The 25,892-nt window shown below is 42.8% G+C and overlaps 1 protein-coding gene across 2 annotated transcripts in view; it reads right to left on the reverse strand.

Moving 5' to 3' along the window:
* Positions 1–25,892, reverse strand: part of CACNA1I (calcium voltage-gated channel subunit alpha1 I) — a 3,871,666-nt gene that overhangs the window by 1,442,673 nt on the left and 2,403,101 nt on the right. For both annotated transcript variants that reach the window (XM_073592660.1, XM_073592661.1), the window contains 5 exons: positions 18,498–18,566; positions 18,185–18,369; positions 16,029–16,155; positions 9,275–9,400; positions 9,066–9,155 (listed from right to left, as the gene is read on the reverse strand). In XM_073592660.1, the coding sequence (XP_073448761.1) occupies positions 9,066–9,155; positions 9,275–9,400; positions 16,029–16,155; positions 18,185–18,369; positions 18,498–18,566 (597 nt within the window). The remainder of the gene's footprint in view (positions 1–9,065; positions 9,156–9,274; positions 9,401–16,028; positions 16,156–18,184; positions 18,370–18,497; positions 18,567–25,892) is intronic.

Consider the following 25,892-nt stretch of genomic DNA (forward strand, 5'->3'; position numbering starts at 1 on the left):
GATACTAATCCCTACCCCCTGACGGGTAATGGAGTCACCACATTACCTTACCACCCTGAGAATGGTTATAATGCCACACAGGGTGGTCCAGGTTCTTTTGGCCAGGACCCACAACAGTGGGGTTTTCACAGGCCCGGTCAGGGTACAAAGTGAGCAGTCGATCAAGCAGGGGAATCAGAGGAGGGAGACGGGTAAGAACTAAAGAGAAAAAAGCTATAATAGGGTCGGGCATTTTTAATTTGAGTACAGTGACTCTGAACCCATCTGAGAAACTAGTGCTTGACAAAGGTTTAAAGTTTGCACCCCCACATGGGCTCAATAAATTTGAGACCTACATGGATACACATAAATTTATTCATAAGCTAAACATTAAGAGATATATGCTGTCCAACCCTATCATGGATAGGAATCGGGTGTCTACCGAATATCAACATTCGGGACTTGCTAATGCTTCCCTGTTCAATCCCCCTGGGACATTAGCTCGATCCTTAAAGGTGTTTAGGGATGTCCTTTTGAGGGACCTCGACAAAATTCCTATCAAAAAGATAAGAACTAACCAACAAATTAAGGCTGGAATAGACTCATTATGTGAGAATAAAGAGTTGGTCGTGGGACCTGCAGACAAGGGGGTATCGTGATTTTAAATAGGTGTGATTATATGGCAGAAATGCATAGGATTTTGGGAGATCGTGACACCTATACCCCACTTGCCTCTGATCCTAAGACCACCTACTTGAAAGAACTCAATGGTATCATAACAAAAGGTTATATGATGGGGATTATCAACCAAAAGGAGAAATTTTATCTCATTCCCAAAGCGCCCCATACTCCCATCATTTATTATTTGCCCAAAATTCACAAACACCTCACCTGCCCCCCGGGACATCCCATTGTGAGTGGGATGGACTCTATTATTTCCTGGGTGGGAAGGTATATTGACATTTTCCTTCAATCATTGGTGGTTAAGATGCCTTCACATGTCAAGGATTCTAGACATATTATCAGCCCTTTTGTCTAGTCTTACCCCCACCAATAATAAAGGGATGGTTACGGCAGACGTAACTTCACTGTATACAATAATACCCCACGACCTAGGTCTCCTCGCCGTGGAGTATTATCTGAGACACGATTCTGGGTTGTTCAACAAGCAGATCTGTTTCATTATGGAACTTCTGCAGTATGCAGCATCCCACAACTATTTTCGGTTCAACAAGCAATTCTATCGCCAAGATCGTGGGGTAGCGATAGTGGCGGAATACGCCCCTAGTTTGGCTAACCTTTATATGGCTTTTTGGGAGGAGGATGTCGGCCATGTTTGCCGGAGACCCCAGCTGAAGCTGTGGGCTAGATACATTGATGACATCCTCCTCCTATGGGATGGAACACGAGACAAACTTGAGGAGTTTATGAAATTCTTAAATGATAACACTAGGGGCATTAAATTGAGTTTTGAGGCAAGTCAGTCTGATATCAATTTTTTAGACCTTCACATAAGTATTTGTCAAGATCAATTTATTATGTCCACTTATTTCAAAAGTACAGATCGTAACTCATATATGGTGTAACACGTGTAATCTGCGCTAACCCCAATTATTATCCTTTTACCTGAAGTGAAATAACAAAAAATATTGTTACAAAAACTAATGTGAAACAAAAATCTATATAAACAATGTTGCCCTTTTAGATGAATTTATCTAAAGAAAAAATTGAAACAAAAGACTAACTAATAAGCACAAATAAATAATTATCGTGACAAAGTCCCCTTGAGGAATGGGTGATGGAAAACCAATAATTCATATGGGTGCTTTTCCTAGATAGAAACGTTCTTTTAAGGGTACTAGGATCCTAGGATGAAATGAAAAAGGGCAGCCGCTTACCAGATGCATGGGACCCCTAATACGGGGGTCTTACAGGCTCAGATTCAGTAGATCCTACAGACAGGAACAGCTGAAGAAAATCCTCCAAATTCAGGTATCCAACCGTATAAGAACTTTCACTGGCATAGGCGATGTCCCGCGGACTGAAACAGCTGATCCGAGCTGGAACAGCTGATCAGAAGAACAGCTGATCTGTTTGCACAAACTGCACTCCTTCACATGCACTGTAAAATTGAGGTAGCTGGCCGGCTTCGGTTCCACATGTATGAGAGGGGATTAGAAGAACAAAAAAGCCTCCATGGTGCAGTGAGATAAAAACTTCTTTTATTAAAAACCACGATCGGCATCAAAACAGAGAGAGAGACCACGACTTATCTATAGGGGTGCTCCCTCATTGAGGGACAAGCTAGCTCCGAATATCTTGGATCCCCCGACCAGGGGGAAGGTTTTTTGAAAACCTCACTGGTTTTTATAAATGTGGATGATGTCATGTGTGCTCCATAAATGGGTGCACATCTAGACGCACCCAAAGGTTCACCTCATTTAGTACCCAAAATGAGTTTGAACCCTTTATCACATGCTCGACAGAAGGAGTCATGTACCTACTCCAGTGTCCTTATGGGCTTCAATATGTGGGTAGGACCAAATGACCCCTTTCCGTCAGGCTTAACGAGCACATTACAAACATTAAGAATGGTTTTTCCAAGCATTCGGTCTCCAAATATTATATTTTAATGCACAATAAAGATCTGTCTAAAACTCTGTTTCTGGGGATTGACAAGTACAGCCCACACTGGAGATAGAGAGTTCTCTTGTCAGGAGTACTTCTAGGCTTGAAATGGCTTGGATCCATAAAATTAGATGTTACACCCCTCATGGTCTAAATGTGGATACAGATGTAAACGCATTTATAGATAACTCATGATTTATATTTACATCGGGGAGCCTGTCTTCCTCTCTTTATACTATTCAGGTATTTCTATGCTTTATATATTATAGGCACGATATTTTGGTCCATTGTGAACTCAATGTGATCCAAAAGGAATTCATTTTTAGGTTCTCTTTATGTCCATACCCCGAATTACTCCTTTTTGGTTGGTATTTGGGTGTTTATTAATATACTAGCCCCATATGGACATAATGACTTAAAATGTATGTTTTTATATTTTTTTTGCTTTTGTCTATTTTCATTTTATTTTTTTATTTTTTGTTTTTTACTATTACCCAATTTAGTTGCTCTCTTATTTCTTTTTTGTTTTTCTTTTTATGTATACTAATTATTAATTTTTGTTATATAAAAATTGTATCCCAATTTTTGAGTTGTGTTCGACCTGTGAAGGAATTTACAATTTTTGCCAGTTCTGTGCATGGCGGACTTAGCTTCAATGGGCTTCCTCTACTCATTTATCCTGTTGTTCCAGTCTGATTCACATTGAGGCTTGGTTAATTAGTAGTCTATATAATACGCGATGTGTCAGTGCATCATCCGTGCCCCAGACAACATCATTATTTGACAAAACGTATGTTGGGAGGAGCTGGCGTGCTGACATCGTCGCGTACGAAGGTCTAAGTGGACAGGCGTTCTTGCACAGCCGGCTGGCTATTTCCCTATTTTTTAACTGATTCATTGTAAGTTTAACTCTTTATACAATTAACCGGTTCCCGACCGCCTCCTGCACATTTACGTCGGCAGAATGGCATGGCTGCGCAAAGTAACGTACCTGTACGTTACTTTGAATTTGCTGCCGTGTGCGTGCGTGCGCGCGTGCGCCTGCCGTGATCTCTGTGAGTCGGGTCGCGGGTTCCGCGGACTCAATCGCCGCGGGCATACCCGCGATTGCCTCACGGAGAGGATGAACGGGGAGATGCCATTGTAAACAGCATCTCCCCGCGCTGCCTAGTGACAAGTGTCACTCGATCTTTGCTCCCTGTCATTGGAGCAGAGATCAGTGACATCACTTAACCCCTCCCCACCCCCTAGTGGTTAACCCCTTCACTGCCAGTGTCATTTATACAGGAATCAATGCATTCTTATAGCACTGATTGCTGTATAAATGACAATGGTCCCAAAAATGTGTAAAAAATGTCCGACATGTCCACCATAACATCGTAGTCACAATAAAAATTGCTGATCACCGCCATTACTAGTAAAAAAAAAATTATTAATAAAAATGCCATAAAACTATCCCCTATTTTGTAAACGCTATAACTTTTGCACAAACAAATCAATAAATGCTTATTGCGATTTTTTTTACCAAAAATATGTAGAAGAATACGGATCAGCCTAAACTAAGGAAAAAAAATGTTTTTTTATATATTTTTCAGGGATAATTATTATAGCAAAATGTAAAAAATAATGCGTTTTTTTCAAAATTGTCGCTCTTATTTTGTTTATGGCGCAAAAAATAAAAATCGCAGAGATGATCAAATACCACCAAAAGAAAGCTCTATTTGTGGGGAAAAAAGGACGCCAATTTTGTTTTGGAGCCACGACGCACGACCGCACAATTGTCAATTAAAGCGATGCAGTGCCAAATCGCAAAAAACGCTCTGGTCAGGAAGGGGGTAAATCCTTCCGGGGCTGAAGTGGTTAAACCTAGTCTCAACGATATTATGCTATGGTGAGTCTTTTCTTCTGGGTACATTCAACCATCTCTTTGGAACTGCTCCGATCGGGAGACCCACCGTGTCTGATTCGTTTCAGCCCTGAGACTGTTTGAGGCACTGGATTGTCACTGGATAAGGAGCCGGACGATTCTGGTCATCTGAAGTTTTCCGTTCGTCCTGGGCCGAGTTTCTGACTGGTGGTACCATCCTTCCTATCTTGGTAAAGGCCCTGACCGGGTAATTGGTCACAAGCCTATATGGCTTGTCACATGGTAAGCGCACAATCTATGTGGTGTTCCTGTGTATTTTTTATAATACTTCATATGAATGCTGGTTCACATTTATCCTTTGGAGTCACAATAGAAGAATTTATGTTTCATTACAGACTTTGATCATTTGGACTCTTTTGGACTTTCTAATCACTTCAATTAAAATTTATCAGTTTTACTCATTTATTTTTAGCGCTGCTACAATTTTTTATTAGACGTAGTGTAAGTAATTTGGCGCATATTTTTACATCCAAATTAAGCAGGGATAATGACCGAAAGTTTGCAGGGGGTGTGGGTTCTTTGCCAGGTTTTTGCAAGGTAACCACATATGCTTTCAGCATTTCTTGTGCAAACAAATGACCGGAAGCTGCTTCTTGAAACACAGCCATGCGATGTGGAGAAAGGATATCTTTAAAAGTTTTATAGCAATTATTTGTAAACCCGTCTGGTCCTGGCGACTCCGCCAGCAAAAGTCTGATGGAGCATGCACACGGTCGGAATTTCCGACCAAAAGCTCACATCGGACTTTTGCTGGTGGAATTTCCGATCGTGTGTACGGGGCATAACTGTGTAGTGCTTAGGGTAGGGAGTTGTAATTTGGCTAAAAAAAACTTGTATATCTGCATCTGAGGGTTGGGGGGTAGAAGAGTCATATTTTTATATTGTACAGGGAGCTGTAATAATCCGCAAAAGTATCAGCAATGGCCTGCGGATTCAACAGTTTAGTTTTAATGGAGTTATAAATAAGGTAGTGAATTTGAGCTTTTGCTCTCTTAACTTTAACCCTGTTGGCCAAGAAATTGCTTGCTTTGTTGTGATGGGCCTAGAATTTCAGTTTAAGTGATTTAATTAGTTTATCGTGGAGTTCGCATAGTAACACTCTAAGTTCGATATGAAATTTAAACAAGGAGGAGGCAAAGAAAGCCATAGGGGTGGTTTTATTCTATGTTTCAAGGGTCTGTATATCCAAGATTCATTCATTAAGATGGGAAACATGTTGGTTCTTAATTCTGGAGCCAATTTGTATCAATATGCCTCTTTTGAATGCCTTATGGGCATTCCACAACGTGAAGGGATTTGTGTCTGGTAAGTTTTCCTGTATAAAAATAAGTAAATGTTTACTAATGCTAGATTGATGGAGGGAGGATTGTAAAATAGAGTCACTACTGCGCCAAATCAGAGTAGAATAGGTGTCCCCTTCATCCAAGGTGATGGAGATGGCAGCATGGTCCGACCATGTAATATTGTGAATGGATGAAGAAGACACCCGCTGCAGTACCAATTTATCTACCAAAAAGAGATCTATATGGGAGTAGGTATTGTGTCTAGCAGAGTAAAAGGTGAAGTCCTTCTCATTGGCATGCTGACACTGTCCAACATCATATATATCCTCCTTGACTTTCAAGGAGAGGCCTCAACAATGTGCCAATGAGGAGGAGTCCAGCTCTGGGTAGGGGACTACATTAAAGTCTCCACACATAATAAGACTTCCATATAGCACTTTAGAAAATTTCCGTATCATTTTGCGAATGAAACCTAGTTGGTGTGTATTTGATGCATAGATGGAAGCCAGGGTGTAAGGTTTAGAGTTTAGTTCATGTTACAAAAATAAACCTACCATTAGGGTCAGAGAACACATTCTTAAGTACAAATGACACTGAGTTTTTGATGGCCAATATTACACCTCTTTTCTTTGTGCTAGTAGAAGAGATAAGCCCATGTGGTTACATTTTATGTGAGAATATCGGGGTAAAGTCCTTATGGAAATGAGTCTCCTGAATTGCAAGGATATCCGCCTTCTGGTGTGCAGCTTCTTCCCAAAGAGAGCGTATTTTGGCCGGATGGTTAAGGCCATTAGCGTTTATTGATAAACCCTGAAGACCCATGTTAAGAAGTGACTATATGTTATGGAATCGCCGCTGGGAACAAGAAAGAGCAGTCCATGTAGAGCTGTGATGGTTGTTGAAAATCCCTGGAACACGAAGGCTAGAAAGTTCCGATCTGGACTAGGTCCACTGTTATTGGTTAAGCAAGTGGGATCATCCGATAATGGGAGTATGCTGTCCTGACATAACAAAGAGGTCAAAGTTGCCTGAAGGAAAGAGTGTAGAAACATGTCAACAACAACAACAACAATGACAAAACATTAATTTGAAAACGGGAGAAAAAATAAAGACTTAAAAAATAAAGAGCCTGTTGGGGTCTAGAGCAGTTAAACTGCAATAACACGGGGGGTAATGAAGTACGGTGGTGTGTACTTCAGGAGCGTGTGGAGACTCCGGGAAAATGTTGTCATGAGATTAATTGCACTGGTATCGCCAAGTGCCATGTTTGTCTTTTTGCCTTTTCTGCTTGTGTTGGATTTTGCGCCATTCTGGTTCCAAAAAGGCTTTGGAAATAAACTGGACATTGCTTGTAGAGGAGGTAGCTCAGGTAGGATTTGCCATTGACGTAAAAAGTTGAGACCATCTTCCAAGGAGGATGTCCTAGTCATGGTGCCTTGGTGGTTGATCAGAAGTGTGGCCGGATACCTTCATTGGTAAGCCACTTTGTGGTTCCTTAGTGCTTTGGTTACTGTTTGGAGGTTCCACCTCAGTTGTAATGTGTGCTTAGAAAAATCCAGTAGTAACTGGATATGTGCTATTTTTTCAGGTAATTGGTCAGCCCTGAGGAATGTATTGAGTAATTGTTCTTTTACTTGGAAAAAATGTATTCTGAGCAATACATCTCTAGGCACCCTTTGGATTCCGTCGATGGTAAGATCAGAGGAGGATAATGTGGGGATCGCTGTTAAAAATACATCACAGACGTAATGTGATAGTTGGGACGTGATGATAGATTCTGCAATGCCACGCACCTTTAAATTGTTCCTCTTTGATCTGTCCTCCAAATCCGCCACCTTGGCTTTCAGCCAACCGATGTCATCTGCTTGATCAGTATTGCTGTCAACCAAAGTGTGTAAAATGAAGTTGCGGATTCGCTCATTTTGTCCTCTACATGACTGACTCTGTTCCCTAGCTCATGAACTTCAGCTTTATGTTGTTGCAAGTGAGATAGAAAATCAGATTGAATGGAAACACACAAGGAAAGCAGAATTTCTTTTAGTGTTTTGTCAAAGATAGGCTGTCCAGTAGTGGGGAAGATTGCAATGGGACCTGGGTCTGCTGTAGTATAGTGTGCTGAATCATGGGTTGCACTCACCCCCTCCATGGTGTTTTCCTCTCCTGCTGTGAGAGAATCTGTTCTTGGCCATGATTTTAATGGGCTGCGGATGTCTGGTGTAGATATACAAGAGCTGGATGGTGAAGCAGCTGTATTAGTGGATGGGGCAATAACCTTCAAAATGGCCACCGCTGCAGACACTAGAGCTCCACCAGCAGCCATCAACTCTGTGGTCCCGCTGCCATTTTGTTGTGGTCTCCGTCCCGTGGCTTGAAAGAATTCAGTCATTTTAAGGTGCTGTAATGGGTTTTTACGGTGCCTGGACATACCACTGAGTGGTAAAGGGCACTGGGGATGTCAACCAGTGATCAGTAGATGCGCTGTGGGGTGAGATATCCTGGAGAGCTGAGCGGAGCTTCTTCACTCAGGCGTGGTGACTCAGCAGCGGTCACCACGCCTTCTAAATTTACAAATTTTAACAGGCAGGCAGCACTTACCATTTCATGTATATATGTTGTTCCAGCAAAATTTGTAAATGTTATTCAACATACAGTACAACAGTACAACTTATTTTACAGGTAAGACCATCAGTGACGCACCTTACACTAGAAAATAATGAATGGACTGGAGGTCCATGTCATCTTTATCCAATAATATATATAGTTTCGATATGATTGTACTGAACACACACATTTGAAAACAAAAAAAGCATTGCTCCAGGCATGATCAAAATAGAACAACCTGTAAAAAAAAAAGAACATGTATATGTTGAAAATATGTCCTTTTTATATACAGTAGATGATTCTATTTTGATCATGCCAGGATGGCTATGTGATTCAAAACAGTTGCATAACTTTGTACAAGCTCTGCTGAAATAAAATATTGCCTGGTGGTGCAGACTATCATGTGGAATTACTGTATATATAGATTTAGATCTGGCACAAGCTAGTCAAAGATGAGACAACAAATTGTAACTCAACATACTCTATTAAACATTTACAATATCATTATATAATATTGCATCAATGAATGCTGTTTTGAGTTTGCATAACGATGGGATGAGGGAGGTTCAAAACCTTATGTCATAAAAATTCACTGTTTTAATTGTACTTCATTGAGAAAATTCAACGAATCCAGAAAGAATAGATACCTGCTGGTCCACAGCAACTGCATCAAGACCATTATACATAATATTAACCCATCCGTCTTTTGATGCCAAAACAAAAAGTGACATTAACGCCTGGAATGAAAAGAAACAATTGACGTGAAGCGAAGAATGAGAAAAAAAACAATTACTAGATTTTTGAGTCTTCATATGACAATACAGGGCTGTTGCTGGAAATAGATATTAAGCCTTACCTGTCCTAGATTATCAAAGTTGTACTTGTGGTGAACCCATTTATAATTGGCAGCCTCACAGTCTGACTTGTTGGTGACATTTCGAACATCTACACCAAGGCAGTAGAAAAATTTACCTTTAAAAAGCTAAAGGGCATACAAAGAGTGAGATGAAGAAATATGTAAGTACAATGATAAACTATTTAATGCACATATGTAGCAAGCAGACATTAGACGTATGATACTCCATTTAATTCCTTTCAAAGCTGTAGTGTTAATTACATTTATACAAAATGTTTTCAAAGAAGGTGTAAGCAGGTGTATTTTTAGTAGAATCAATCAATGGGAACATCACTAAATTAATGTAGTTTTGATTAAAAGATAATTAGGATATCTGGTGCATAAAATAATTATACATATGGTGCTAGGAAGATCTGTGGTAGAGAAAGCCCCTATGTTGGTTTATTCCATTCTTGCTTTATACCACTCTGCCAGTGTTAGAGCAGGGGTAGGCAACCTTTAAAAGGTGAAGATTTACCTGAGCAACATAGAAGAAATCAAAGATCACTGAGGTTCAGCACCCCCCCCCCCCTTTTTTTTTATTAAGAAATCAACTAGGAAGGCACCAATAAAAAGTAAGGACGACATGAATAAAATGTATAAAATTATAACAAAACAAACATTACTATAAAAATATAAACTAACCCCACCCTAAATGCTCTGGCCAGTGTAAGTAATATGTATGGCAGTGTCCAGGGTTTGGTAGTAGTTTGGGCAGTGTACAGAGGTCAGTAGTAGGTAAGGCAGTGTACAGAGGTCAGTAGGATGATCATGTAGGCCAGTGTAAAGGGGTCAGTAGTATTTATGGTAGTGTACAGAGGTCAGTAGTATGTAGAGCAGTGTAGAGGGATCAGTAGTATGTAGGGCAGTGTACTGAGGTCATTAGAATAAAGGGCAGTGTACAGGGGTCAGTAGTATGTAGGGCAGTGTACAGGGGTCAGTAGTATGTAGGGCAGTGTACAGGGGTCAGTAGAATGTAGGGCAGTGAACAGAGGTCATTAGTATATGGGGCAGTGTACGGTGGTCAATAGTAGGCAGGGCATTGTACAGGGGTCAGTGGTAGGTGGGGAAGTGTACAGGGGTCAGTAGGGCAGTGTATAGGGGTCTGTAGTATGTAGGACAGTGTACAGGGGTCAGTAGTAGGTAGAGCAGTGTACAGGGGTTAGTAGGATGTAGGGCAGTGTACAGGGGTCAGTAGTATGTAGAGCAGTTTACAGAGGTCAGTAGTAAGTTGGGCGATGTACAGGAGTCAGTAGTAGGTAGGCAAGTGTACAGGGGTCAGTAGTATGTAGGGCCATGTACAGAGGTCAGTAGTGGGTAGGGCAGTTTACAGCAGTCAGCAGGGCAGAGCTCAGGGGTCAGTACGGCAGAGGATGGAGGTCAGCAGGGCAGAGGATGGTGGCTAGCATGGCAGTGGGTGGGGTCAGTAGGTAAGGAGTAAGTAATGGAGAGCATGGGGTCAGGAGTAAGTCATGCAGAGTCATTAGCCATTAACATTAACCATTTCTTCCTCTCAGTATAATGTGAAATAAATGTTGATATCTGGCAGATTCACACATCTGCATTGCAGGAAGCAGCATAATATAACAGTGTAGGGACGTGTACAGGGGTCAGTAGGATGATCATGTAGGGCAGTGTAAAGAGGCCAGTAGTATTTAGGGTAGTATTATCAGTAGGTCAGTAGTATGTAGAGCAGTGTCCATTTAGGGTAGTATTATCAGTAGGTCAGTAGTATGTAGAGCAGTGTCCAGGGGTCAGTAGGATGGAGTGCAGTGTACAGAGGTCATTAGTACTGTATATAGGGCAGTGTACAGGGGTCAGTAGTATGTAGGGCGGTGTACAGGGGTCAGTAGTAGGTAGGGCAGTGTACAGTGATCAGTAGTATGTAGGGCAGTGTAAAGGGGTCAGTATTATGTAGGGCAGTGTACAGGGGTCATTAGTATGTACAGCAGTGTACAGAGGCCAAGCAGGGTGAGGGGAAGTCTACAGGGGTTAGTAGTAGGTAAGTTGGGGGGAAGAGGTCAGTAGTAGGAAAGGCAGCATACAAAGGTCAGTAGGATGATCATGTAGGGGTAAAGGAGTCAGTAGTATTTAGGGTAGTGTACAGTGGTCAGTAGTGTGTAGAGCAGTGTCCAGGGGTCAGTAGGATGTAGGGCAGTGTACAGAGGTCATTAGTATATAGTGCAGTTTACAGGGGTCAGTAGTATGCAGAGCAGTGTCCAGAGGTCAGTAGGACATAGGGCAGTGTCAAAGGGTCAATAGTATGTAGGGCATTGTACAGGGGTCAGTAGTATGTAGGGCAGTGTCCAGAGGTCAGTAGGAAGTAGGGCAGTGTCAAAGGGTCAATAGTATGTAGGGCATTGTACAGGGGTCAGTAGTATGTAGGGCAGTGTACAGGGGTCAGTAGTATGTAGAGCAGTGTACAGAGGTCTGTTGGGTGTAGGGCAGTGTACAGAGGTCAGGAGAGTGTAGAACACTGTACAGGGGTCAGTAGTACATAGAGCAGTTTACAGAGGTCAGTAGTATGTAGGGAAGTGCAGAGAGGTTAGCAGTAAGTAGAGCAGTGTACAGGGGTCAGTAGTATGTAGGGCAGTGTGCAGAGATCAGTAGTACGTAGGGCAGTGTACAGAGGTCAGTAGTAGGTAGGGGAGTTTACGGTGATCAGCGGGGCAGAGGACAGGAGTCAGTATGGCAGTGGGTGTGGATCAGCAGAGCAGAGGATGGTGGTTAGCATGGCAGTGGGTGGAGTCAGTAAGTAAAGAGTAAGTAATGGAGATCACAGGGGTCAGGAGTAAGTCATGCAAAGTCAGGTAGTAAGCAATGCAGAGTTCAGAGGTCAGAAGAATGTAACGCAGAGTTCAGAGGTAAGTCATAACACAGAGCGCATGGTCAATTGAATGTAAGCAGAAGTCAGTGGTCATTGCCATGCAGCTGCCTGTTTGTAGCTATAGCCTCGGCCATTAACCATTTCTTCCTCTCAGGCAGCTGCCACTATAATGGGAAATAAATGTTGATATCTGGCAAATTCACACATCTGCATTGTAGGAAGCAGCATAATATAACACTGCCAACTCATCACTGAGGGTAGGGCCATTACAGCCTGATGTTTCTTAGCAAAGACCCCAAGCTGCTGTTTCACAAATATCCAGCATTCAAGTTAATGGTTTGTTTTCCAGCATGCGTCTCATCAGACTCTGTTGTGGCAGTGATAACACAGATATAGCTTTGTGCTTGCTGGGCAGGGACTTTCATGGCTCACCAATTGGAGCAAGCTCTCTCATTCCTGTCCAGCCCTGCCCCATACTAATACTTCCTGCAGCTCTACTTCACATATTCCAAATAGTTGCCCTCTCCTGAAAGATGGCAGGCGTGGTCGGGAGGTGGCGGCATGTCAGCATTGCGGTCTACAGGAGCTGTAAGGGGGTGGCGACATGTCAGCATTGCTATCTACCTGTCAGATGGCTTCAATCGACAGGTAAGCCACGACTGACGGGTTGTCGACTCCGTTTTAGAGGATTACCTGTTAATCTCTGTGAGAGTGACATTAAACTCTAAGCAGCACAGGATAGAAAAGCATTGAAGGTGAAGTTTCCTATAACATCTATGCACAAATGAATACAACTATACCCTTTAACTAATAGTAATTTAAAGGAGTTGTAAAGGCAGAAGTTTATTTTTATCTTAATGCATTCTATGCATTAAGATAAAAAACCTTCTGTGTGCAGCAGTTTCCCCAGCACCCCCTAATACTTACCTGAGCCCCATCTCTGTCCAGCGATGTCCACGAGTCCCTCGGCTGTCCGGGACTCTCCTCCTGATTGGCTGAGACACAGCAGCAGTGCCATCGGCTCCCACGGCTGTCAATCAAAGTCAGTTAGCCAATCAGGAGAGAGGGTGGCGGGGCCAAAATGGAGCTCCATGTCTGAATAGACACACGGAGCTGCAGCTCGGCTCACGTGCCCCCATAGCAAGCTGTTTGCTGTGGGGGCACTCAACAGGGAGGGAAGGGACAGAGGAGCGGAAGAGGAACCCAAGAAGAGGAGGATTCAGGCTGCCCTATGCAAAACTACTGCACAGAGGAGGTAAGTAAAACATGTTTGTTATTTAAAAAAAAGTGAGACTTTACAATGACTTTAACAGTCCTGGGTAAGGGCTCTTAAGGTACACCCACTGTAGTCCCACAAAAGATTCTAATAGAGTAGGGCTGAAATTCCAAGCTTTGGTCTTTTGAAAGCAAAAATGTTTCTATGCAGATATTCTATAACTTGGAATTTATTGTAGTTAAAGCTTAATTAGTTCCCTGCTACTTTATTTTCATCTATAAGCTTACACATACAAGGACAGATCAATGTGTGATGTTCTCACAGACAAAGTTATGAAATCTTTACCTTTTTACAGAAGAAAGAAAGAAAATAAAGGGTTTAAAAAAAATCTAGACAATCTCTCTTTTTTAATATACACCCTAATGAATATACAGTGCCTTGAAAAAGTATATATACCCCTTGAAATTTTCCACATTTTGTCATGTTACAATCAAAAACGTAAATGTATTTTATTGAGATTTTATGTGATCGACCAACACAAAGTGGCACATAATTGTGAAGTGGTAGGAAAATGATAAATGGTTTTCAAATTTTTCTACAAATAAATATGTGAAAAGTAAGGCCTGCATTTGTATTCAGCCCCCCTGAGTCAATACTTTGTAGAACCACCTTTTTCTGAAATTACATCTGCAAGTCTTTTTGGGTATGTCTCTACCAGCTTTGCACATCTAGAGAGTGAACTTTTTGCCCATTCTTCCTTGTAAAATGGCTCAACTCTGTCAGATTGGATGGAGAGCATCTGTGAACAGTAATTTTCAAGTCTTGCCACAGATTCTCAATTGGATTTAGGTCTGGACTTTGACTGGGACATTCTAACACATGAATATGCTTATATCTAAACCATTCCATTGTAGCTCTGGCTGTATGTTTAGGGTCGTTGTCCTGCTGGAAGGTGAACCTCCGCCCCATTCTCAAGTCTTTTGGAGACTCTAACAGGTTTTCCTCTAAGATCGCCCTGTATTTGGCTCCATCCATCTTCCTATCAACTCTGATCAGCTTCCCTGTTCCTGCTGAAGAAAAGAATCCCTACAACATGATGCTGCCACCACCATGTTTCACAGTGGGAATGCTGGGTTCAAGGTGATGTGCAGTGTTAGTTTTCCACCACATATAGCGTTTTGCTGTTAGGCCAAAAAGTTCAATTTTGGCCTCATCTGACCAGAGCACCTTCTTCCACATGTTTGCTGTGCCCCCCACATGGCTTCTCGCAAACTGCAAACGGGACTTCTTGTGGCTTTCTTTTAACATTGGCTTCCTTCTTGCCACTCTTCCATAAAGGCCAGATTTGTGGAGTTGTCCTGTGGATAGATTCTCCCACCTAAGCTGTGGATCTCTGCAGATCCTCCAGAGTTACCATGGGCCTCTTGACTGCTTTTCTGATTAATGCTCTCCTTGCCCAGCCTGTCAGGTGGGTGGATGGCCATGTCTTGGTGTGTGCAGTTGTGCCATACTCTTTCCATTTATGGATGATGGATTGAACAGTGCTCTGGGAGATGTTCAAAGCTTGGGATATTTTTTTATAACCTAACCCTGCTCTAAACATTTCCATTACTTTATCCCTGACCTGTCTAGTGTGTTCCTTGGCCTTCATGATGCTGTTTATTCACTGAGGTTCTCTAACAAACCTCTGAGGGCTTCACAGGACAGCTGTATTTATACTGAGATTACATTACACACAGGTGGACTATATTTACTAATTAGGTGACTTCTGAAGGCAATTGGTTCTACTAGATTTTAGTTAGGGCTGTTAAAGTAAGACCGCTTTCACACTGGGGCACTTTTCAGTCGTCTTAGTGCTAAAAATAGCGCCTGAAAAGCACCTCTCAAGCCACCCCAGTGTGAAAGCCCGAGTGCTTTCACACTGGGGTGGTGCGCTTGCAGGACGGGAAAAAAAGTCCTGCAAGCAGCATCTTTGGGGTGGTGCGGGAGTGGTGTATACACTGCTCCCAAAAGGCCCTGCCCATTGAAATGAATAGGCAGGGCTGCCGAAGTGTCTAAAAAGCCCTTCGGCTGCAACACGGTGGTTAAAATCATTTAACATTTTCCTTCCACTTTTCAATTATCTGATACTTTTTGTTGGTCTATCACATACAATCCCAATAAAGTACATTTACGTTTTGTTGGTTGTAAAATGACAAAATGTGGTAAATTTCAAGAGGTATGAATACTTTTTCAAGGCTATACACTCTCCAGGCTAGAGATAGCAGTCTGTGTGGTTGGCCTAATGTACACGGGTATTATAAAGAAAAAAACGAAGCCCTGTAATATTACTTTGAATTGCAAATCATCTGATGTTCATCATCAGATAAACTAGGGAATGATGGACACAAGCTTGATTTTTTTGTAAATCATGTACACTGTATACCAACATTTAAAATAATTAAACTCTGTTGTGAAAAAAAAGTCCATTAAATTCTTGCAAATTACAGTAAAATTGCTAAATTTCAAGTAAAAATTAAAATCATTACCTATAACATGTATTAGTGATATCTAAAAACCCAGTAATAGGCCTATATCTATATATATATATTCATTTATAGATATATATATATCTATCTATATCTATATATATAGATAGATATATATATATGGAATAATACATGTGTCAGTACCTGCACTCCAAGGATCCCAAAAATGATGAAGAAGGCACAACAAATCAGTACAATATTTCCGATTGGTTTTAAAGAAGATATTAAGGTTTCCACCACCAGCTTCAGGCCTGGAGCTCTGCTAATTACTCTGAAGGGAAAAAGAAGGAATAGTAATGAATTCTTCTGTTGTTAATAGTAATCTATTGTAAAAAAAATGTATTATTTATAATGTGACATACTGTATTGAACCACTGAAATACTGCATGTCCAACACCATTGTAAACCTGATTTTCCCATTCCCATTTTCCCAAGTGCTAGATCACATACTGTAGGCTTTATTTCAGACACAGTATTAAGGAATAATTATTTATACCTAAGGCCTCATGCACACTGGTTTATTGTAAATGCCATTTATCCTGACAGGATAACATCATTAAAAACACACCTAATGCCGTATACACACGAGCGGAATGTCTGTCATAAAAAGTCCGATGGGAGCTTTTCATCGTATATTCCGACCGTGTGTATGCCCCATCTGACTTTTTCCGTCGAAAATTCAGACGGACTTAGATAGAGAACATGTTCTTAATTTTTCCGACGGAACTAATTACTATCGGGAAACCCGCTCGTTTACATGCTGTTCCGACGAGATTAGTAGAAGGAGCCCAAAGGGTGGCGCACTGGCTATTGCACTTCCTTTTTCTAGTCCCGTCGTATGTATTGTACGTCACCGCGTTCTTGACGGTCGGACTTTGGTGTGACCATGTGTATGCAAGACAGCTTGAGCGGAATTCTGTCGGAACTCCGTCGGAGAAACCTTCAGAGTTTATTCCGACGGCAAAACCGCTCGTGTGTACGCGGCATAAGCCGCATATTTTCAAATGCATTTAGGCACGTTTAGTGGCATTTGGGCATTTATTTAATTGGCTAGAATTTTAATTTATTCTGGCCATTGAACCAAGTAATCGCTCAAGAGCTAAACATACCTAGTGCTTAGTCGCATTTAGATGCGTTTAGTCATTTTTGCCATGTTTGTATGCCCAAAAGCTCCTCTCCCGAACATTATTCTTCTGTGTTGGAGCACACTTCAGCTTTAAAAAAGTATCTTTCTTCACAGGGCTATGTGTTTAGATCACTTTGCACTGTATAGTGCACTGGTTAGGGGGCCCCTAAAACCAGTTTACTAAGAGCCACCTTTGCCACCTGGGTGACAAAGAGTTCAGTGCTCATCAGCATCAGGCATTGGTGCTATAGAGGGAGATCCCCATATTATGGGGGGGTACCCCTCTCAAAGCACTCTTCAAATATATTTTGCATGCAATTTTTTAAGGGAGGGATCTGCAGCATGGTGAACTTGTTTTATTTATCAAACTGTAGTGTTGTATACCACTTTATGTTTTTTTCGGTAGTTAAGTGTTTCTTGGAGGCGTTTATGAACTATCTTTTAATACCTTAGGTGCTATATATATATATATATATATATATATATATATATATATATATATTGTGTTTTGAAAAGAGGCGGTAAAGAAGGCACCCCGTTCTGGGTGCCAGAGGTAAACAAAAAATCTGATTGTTATAGGCAACGGATTGCACTTTGCTTTTAGATACCTTTAAAAAATCAGACCCATTATTTCTAAAAGGACTGTATTCTGGTAACTGTACAGTTTTTAATAAGCTTGTATTTAAGAATGCAAATAGAAAAAAATACAGTGCAATGAACATGTATTATTGTACACAATAATTTATTAGTTTAAGAGTCAAGAAATCGAGTTTCAATACTGTGTTGGCAAAGGACAGTAAAAAGTTTAAATCATGTTTGCCATAGGAGTGCTGGCTCCATAGTTGGTAGGTGGGAGATCCCTAGATAGGCTTATATAAGGAAAATAACTCACTATGGCCATCTGTAGAATTGCAGGGTCTGAAGAGATGCTGTCATCTACTGTATACTCTAAAGCCATACAGCACAACCGTGGTACTATGCATATTACTTTTGACAGGTACAAAGTTATTGTGTCTGTGTTTTAAAGAATATAAATTTATTTGCTTGCAGCTACCCTTTAATTGTGTGATCTTATTAAGCTTGCTACATATAAACTCTGACTTATTCATTAAGAGTTCTTGGAAAATGTATAACAACTAATTAAAATGGCATATAGTATCTGTTTTTTTTTCACCTTAGAGGCCGTAAAGTTCGTAGAAGTCGCAGCACCCTCAGAACTCCAAGAATTTTGGCTCCTCCAGCAGATGCCACAGAAACCACAATATCAATCAGTGATACAAAGACAAGGAAACCATCTAGAATGTTCCAGCTGCTGCGGAGGTATGCCCGGTCCCCAAAATAAAGTCCTAAAGAAACCACCTAGTGGAACAAAATAAACCAGATATATTCTACTGGAAAGAGAGCAAAATAACTAGTTTTTCACTTGAATGAATGAAGAACAAGTATGAATAATAAATAGGGAGCTGTACGTTCATACAGCAACATACCTTTAATGTCATCTCAGCTACAAATATAGCAGTAAAAATATAGTTTGATATACTGAGAAACAACCTCTCCTGGAAAAAAAGGAAAGTATCATTACTGATTACAGAAAAATAAGAGAATATTCTGTAGTGAAATAATATTTAATATGAGATTAAATAAATCTAACACTTTGAAAAGTAAAAAAAGAAAAATAAACAAAGCTCCAATGAATTTGTATTTATTTCTGTGATATGCATTGTAAATTACACAATGAAAACATTAGGTTTGGTGTAAATAGTCTGTAGGAAAGAGTATTCCATTACAGTGTTCAATCAGTATGTGAACATGGCAACCGAGGTCTGGGAAGGATCTGGAACCAATATGGAACTGACATAACTCTCTTTACTAATCTTCAAACATGAAAATTATGGACTGAGATTAGCAAATCCTTATAAAACAGTGAATGTGCAGCTCTTGACATCTGATTCTATCGTATACAGCATTGTCAGAACTACTGAGGTGAAAAGAAATAATATAGAAGTACTTTACATATCATATTATTTTTCCCATGTTTTTATGAACAACTCAGAAGCCATCTTGTTCAAAAAATGTTTTTAGAGGTTAACTTAAAGTGGATGTAAACCCACTACTCATGATAATCAACTATTGCCATCTTTCTAAAGTATATTTGTATACATGCCTCCTGCATGTATCCCTACCTTTTAAAAATCACCCCCTTCTGCACACCGAGCCCCGCAAATCTCCGAAATCCATGGGCGGGGCTATGATCCGGAGCTCGGGGGGTGGAGTTGTGACATCACTAGACTCCCCGCCCACCTCTACGCTCCCCTTTGGCCAGGCAGCTTTGCGAGGACGAACCTCGTGCTTGGTATGTGTAAAGTGCACGCACAGGGGACACAGAGCGTGTTCTGGGCATAAGCAGAGCGCTCTGTGACTCCTGCACATGTGCTAAACAACACAGGCTGTAGTGGAGAGCTGTGGTAATAGCTGTGAGATGCTGTGAGAGGCTGAGAGAGGGGGATGATAATGCTAGGAAAGTACACAGAATGCCTCTCTCATACTTGCTCGTGCATGAGATAAGGAAATTACTGGTCACTCACAGCAAGGGGGAGAAACTGGACATCTGTTTCTCTGTCTGACCGTTTCTATCTCACTGATAAAAGATAAGAGGACTGCTCAGAGCTGGATTAACTCTTTGTGGTAAGACTGGGCACAGATGACATGAAATCCTATACTGTACAAGGTGCAAGCCTTAATTATATTTTGTTTTTCGGGTTTACATCCACTTTAAGTTCATTGTCTTTAAAACTAAGAAAACCTCACATGAAGGTTTTAAGTGTCTTATTTTAAGTTCTCTCAGATCGTAAATTCTATTTCTGTCAGCCAGAAAGAGATAAGAAGAAGGCTCATGGCCAGTGTTTAGACAAGAGACTCATATTTCAAAGGAGCTGCCGCTTTCCCTTTCCCAAGATGGTGGCAGCAGCACCTGAGACCTGATTGAAAAATCACCTCAGGTGGAGACACCACTGGATTCATGCGCAGGTATATAGTTACATAATTACATAGTAGGTGAGGTTGAAAAAAGACACAAGTCCATCAAGTCCAACCTATGTGTGATTTATGTATCAGTATTACATTGTATATCCCTGTATGTTGCGGTCATTCAGGTGCTTAACTAATAGTTTCTTGAAGCTATCGATGCTCCCCGCTGAGGCCACCGCCTGTGGAAGGGAATTCAACATCCTTGCCGCTCTTACAGTAAAGAACCCTCTACGTAGTTTAAGGTTAAACCTCTTTTCTTCTAATTTTAATGAGTGGCCACAAGTCTTGTTAAACTCTCTTCTGCGAAAAAGTTTTATTTCAATTGTAGGGTCACCAGTACGGTATTTGTATATTGAAATCATATTCCCTCTCAATCGTCTCTTTTCCAGAAAGAATAAGTTCAGTGCTCGCAACCTTTCCTCACAACTAAGATCCTCCAGACTCTTTATTAGCTTTGTTGCCCTTCTTTGTACTCGCTCCATTTCCAGTACATCCTTCCTGAGGACTGGTGCCCAGAACTGGACAGCATACTCTAGGTGCGGCCGGACCAGAGTCTTGTAGAGTGGGAGAATTATCATTTTATCTCTGGAGTTGATCCCCTTTTTAATGCATGCCAATATTCTGTTTGCTTTGTTAGCAGCAGCTTGGCATTGCATGCCATTGCTGAGCCTATCATCTATTAGGACCCCCAGGTCCTTTTCTATCCTAGATTCCCCCAGAGGTTCTCCCCCCAATGTATAGATTGCAATCATATTTTTGCCACCCAAATGCATTATTTTACATTTTTCTACATTGAACCTCATTTGCCATGTAGTTGCCCACCCCATTAATTTGTTCAGATCTTTTTGCAAGGTTTCCACATCCTGTGGAGAAGTTATTGACCTGCTTAGCTTAGTATCGTCTGCAAATACAGAGATTGAGCTGTTTATCCCATCCTCCAGGTCATTTATGAACGAATTAAATAGGATTGATCCCAGCACAGAACCCTAGGGAACCCCTCTACCCACCCCTGACCATTCCGAGTACTCCCCATTTATCACCACCCTCTGAACTCGCCCTTGTAACCAGTTTTCAATCCATGTACTCACCCTATGGTTCATGCCAACGGACCTTATTTTGTACAGTAAACACTTATGGGGAACTGTGTCAAATGCTTTTGCAAAATCCAGATACACTACGTCTATGGGCCTTCCTTTATCTAGATGGCAACTCACTTCCTCATAGAAGGTTAGTAGATTGGTTTGGCAAGAACGATTCTTCATGAATCCATGCTGAATACTGCTAATGATACCGTTCTCATTACTAAAATCTTGTATATAGTCCCTTATCATCCCCTCCAAGAGTTTACATACTATTGATGTTAGGCTAACTGGTCTGTAATTCCCAGGGATGTATTTTGGGCCCTTTTTAAATATTGTTGCTACATTGGCTTTTTTTCCAATCAGCTGGTACCATTCCAGTCAGTAGACTGTCTGTAAAAATTAGGAACGACGGTCTGGCAATCACTTGACTGAGTTCCCTAAGTACCCTCGGATGCAAGCCATCTGGTCCCGGTGATTTATTAATGTTAAGTTTCTCAAGTCTTATTTTAATTCTGTCCTCTGTTAACCATTGAGGTGCTTCCTGTGTTGTGTCATGAGGATAAACACTGCAGTTTTGGTTACTGAAGCCCCCCGATTCATTCGTGAAGACTGAGGAGAAGAATAAATTCAATACTTTCGCCATCTCCCCATCCTTTGTAACCAGATGTCCTTCCTCATTCTTTATGGGGCCAATATGGTCTGTCCTCCCTTTTTTACTGTCTACATACTTAAAGAATTTCTTGGGATTTTTTTTTGCTCTCCTCCACTATGTGTCTTTCATGTTCTATCTTAGCCGTCCTAATTGCACCCTTACATTTCTTGTTGCATTCTTTATAAAGTCTGAATGCTGAGGATGATCCCTCAACCTTATATTTTTTGAAGGCCTTCTCCTTTGCTTTTATATGCATCTTTACATTGAAGTTAAGCCATACAGGACTTTTGTTCACTCTTTTAAATTTATTACCCAATGGGATACATTGGCTAATGAATTAAATTGGGAAAAAGGGAAGGGAACAAGAAACATTTATGGAGTGGCCAAATTAGGGTGACTAAAAAGTTCATAATGAACTGATGCTGTAACCATAATAATACAAAAAGAAAGAAGGGCACCCGGTACTAGTGTCCGGGTAAGGGGTTACCTTAGCAACACTTATTTATTATCAATCACAAAATGGGTGGGTTGCCAAAATTTATTTTTTTTAAATAATTCACTTTATTTGAATGGTTAAAATACATTAAACATCTAAATACATTAAACATACAAAATACACAAAACAAAAACAATAAACATACAACAGATGGCAGCGCCCGGACGCTGTAAGGATCTTTCTAGTAGCTGACAGGTAAAAGGATAATCAAGTTGATGTGGCTATTGGAGTCAGTTAATATTACATTAATATTCACTATTGGCCGAAAGATACCTGTCAGCAGCAGGAAAGATCCTTTGGGAATAGGTGGGATTGGTGGTGGGAGAGGGGGTTAGGTGGTACTAACTACTGCCGGCTTGGCTATTAGTACTAAGCAATGAAATTTCAAAGCTATTTATTATGGTTAGAAAGCAGTAGGAAACCACATTAATGATGACCAAATCCTGGATGAGTTCATGGATGGATCAAAGATGTTAATAGAGAGGATGCAATAAGGAAATGATGGTAAAAGTCACTGGTAATAACATGATAATTATAGAGGAAATTCTCAGATGAATAAGGATATAAAGCTTAATCAAACTTTACTCAGATGAATATTGATATAGGATTTTACCATTGGTGGCATCAATCATCCTCTGAAGTCCGCTCTGGGTTGATCATTCATGATGCTGCCCTCTTTATGAGAAGGAGAGTTGGTGAGAGGATACGGCTCAGAAGAAAGTAGCAGCAGCTGGAGGGACAGCGGGATATGTGCACCCCAATCTGTACCTCCTGGTTGGATCACTGCTGTTTATGGCCGCCTACTGATGGAAGTCCTCCGGCTCCTGGTGTTCCCCCTTGGGGCTTGGATCCACTGCCGGTTAGGGGAGGAAATCACATTTGTGCAGATGCCAGATTTGTATTAGTGAGATAGGCCGGTCGGAGCAGTCAGCTGTCAGCAGCTACCTATCACAAAGTCTCATCGCATAATCCCACACACACACAGTGCCCAGCGCCCGTGGCGTGTCAGCGTTGATGACGTCAACGCGTTTCGCTATTGCCGATAGCGTAGCTTCATCATGCTGATGTCGACCCCCCCTCAGCTGTTGCTGATAGGCTCTGTGAAGGGACACAGGCAGAGCCGCAGCTGCGGGGGATTTTCACCCCTCCTTCTCCTCCTTGAGCCGAGTAGCTGGGAAACTAACAATAGAGGATTATGGGACATGTAGTCCTGGATACCAGCAGGCCCAGGATGATTCCCTGAGGATACCTGCAGCCCCCAACATGCTCCAGGTGGGGGGGTGAGGGGTGGCGGGGATGCAGGCTTCCATAGAGGTACAGGACTTTATCACTGGCTGCTCCCACTCTGTTCTCCCCTCCACCTGGCTGCTCCTACCCTATCCTCCCCTCCACTTGGCTGCTCCCACCCTGTCCTCCCCTCCACCTGGCTGCTCCTACCCTGTCCTCCCCTCCACCTGGCTGCTCCTACCCTGTCCTCCCCTCCACCTGGCTGCATCCACCCTGTCCTCCCCTCCATCTGGCTGCTCCCACCCTGTCCCCCCTCCACCTGGCTGCATCCACCCTGTCCTGCCCTCCATCTGGCTGCTCCCACCCTATCCTCCCCTCCGTCTGGCTGCATCCACCCTGTCCTCCCATCCACATGGCTGCTCCCACCCTGTCCTCTCCTGCGTCTGGCTGCCTCCACCCTGTCCTCCCATCCACATGGCTGCTCCCACCCTGTCCTCTCCTGCACTTGGCTGCATCCACCCTGTCCTCCCCTCCACCTGGCTGCTCCCACCTTGTTCTTCCCTCCACCTGGCTGTTCCTACCCTGCCCTCCCCTCCACCTGGCTGTTCCTACCCTGCCCTCCCCTCCACCTGGCTGCTCCTACCCTGTCCTCCCCTCCACCTGGCTGCTCCTACCCTGTCCTCCCCTCCACCTGGATGCTCCTCCCCCTGTCCTCCCCTCCACCTGGCTGCTCTACCATGTCCTCCCCTTCATCTGGCTGCTCCTACCCTGTCCTCCCATCCACCTGGCTGCTCCTACCCTGTCCTCCCCTCAACCTGGATGCTCCTACCCTGTCCTCCCCTCCACCTGGCTGCATCAACCCTGTCCTCCCCTTCACCTGGCTGCATCCACCCTGTCCGCCCTCCACTTGACTGCATCCACCCTGTCCTCCCCTTCCTTCACCTGACTGTTCCCACCCTGTCCTCCCTTCCACCTGGCTGCTCTCACTCTGTCCTCCCCTCCACCTGGCTGCACCCACTCCGTCCTCCCCTCCACCTGGCTGTATCCACCCTGTCCTCCCCTCCACCGGGCTGCATCCACCCTGTCCTCCCTTCCACCTGGCTGCTCCCACTCTGTCCCCCCCTCCGGCTGGCTGCATCCACCCTGTCCTCCCCTCCACCTGGCTGCATCCACCCTGTCCTCCCCTTCCTTCAACTGGCTGCTCTCACTCTGTCCTCCCCTCCACCTGGCTACTCCCACTCTGTCATCCCTTCCATCTGGCTGCTCCCACCCTGTCCTCCCTTCCACCTGGCTGCTCTCACTCTGTCCTCCCTTCCCCCTGGCTGCTCCCACTCTGTCCTCCCCTCCACCTGGCTGCTTCCACCCTGCCCCCCTCCACCTGGCTGCAACCACCCTGTCCTCCCCTCCACCCGGCTGCATCCACCCTGTCCTCCTCTCCACCTGGCTGCTCCCACCCTGTCCTCCCCTCCACCTGGCTGCTCCCACTCTGTCCTCCCCTCCACCTGGCTGCAACCACCAATACTTTTTCAAGACACTGTGTATTTATATGTGTGTGTGTGTATATATATATATATATAATTGCATTTTATAGTTGGCCCCCCTACTTTTGTCCCTGCCCCCCTATGTGCCCCCCCTAAATATGAAAGCTGGAGACGTCACTGTCTCTCACTGCCCCCCTGCATCCCCACATTTCTGCATCTAAAAGAAGACTGCCATTACTGTGCAGGCGCGTGCAGCAGAGAGATGACATCATCTCTCACTGCCCGCTCTCACTCTGGGACAACAGGGACACTGTCACTGGCCTATGGCAGTGACAATCTGCATCTGGTGGCAGACGACAGTGGCAAGTGACACGCTCAGGGCTCCCACTAATTCTGCATTATGATGAGTTGAACTATTTCATTTTATATTACAATGTAATAATAGAAATAATGCACTTCAATCATCCTGACACTATATTAACCATGGTGTCGTGATGATTGAAGTGCCAACACCAGCCATTCCCCCGACAAATTGCCCGCAAAAATTTTGGCAGTGCCCCTCTCCAGATTAGACTCTGGATCCGCCCCCGGTGTAGTGCAGTGTATAATACAGTGTAGTGCAGTCAGTATATATATAGCACAGTGTAGTGCAGCGTGAATAACACAGTGTAGTGTGGTGTGAATAACACAGTGTAGTGTGGGGTGGATAACACAGTGTAGTGTGGTGTGAATAACACAGTGCAGTGCAGTGTATATTACACAGTGTAGTGTGCAGTGGTGGATGGTGCTCAAAATTTTTGGGGGGGCACAAACTGAAAAAAAAAACATCAATTGCAGCCTCAATGTGCCCATCAAATGCAGCTACTGTGCCCATCAATTGCCACCACTGTGCCCATCAAACGCAATCACTGTGCCCA

Source organism: Aquarana catesbeiana, linkage group LG07, assembly GCF_042186555.1.
Source record: "Aquarana catesbeiana isolate 2022-GZ linkage group LG07, ASM4218655v1, whole genome shotgun sequence".
Classification (NCBI taxonomy): Eukaryota; Metazoa; Chordata; class Amphibia; order Anura; family Ranidae; genus Aquarana; species Aquarana catesbeiana.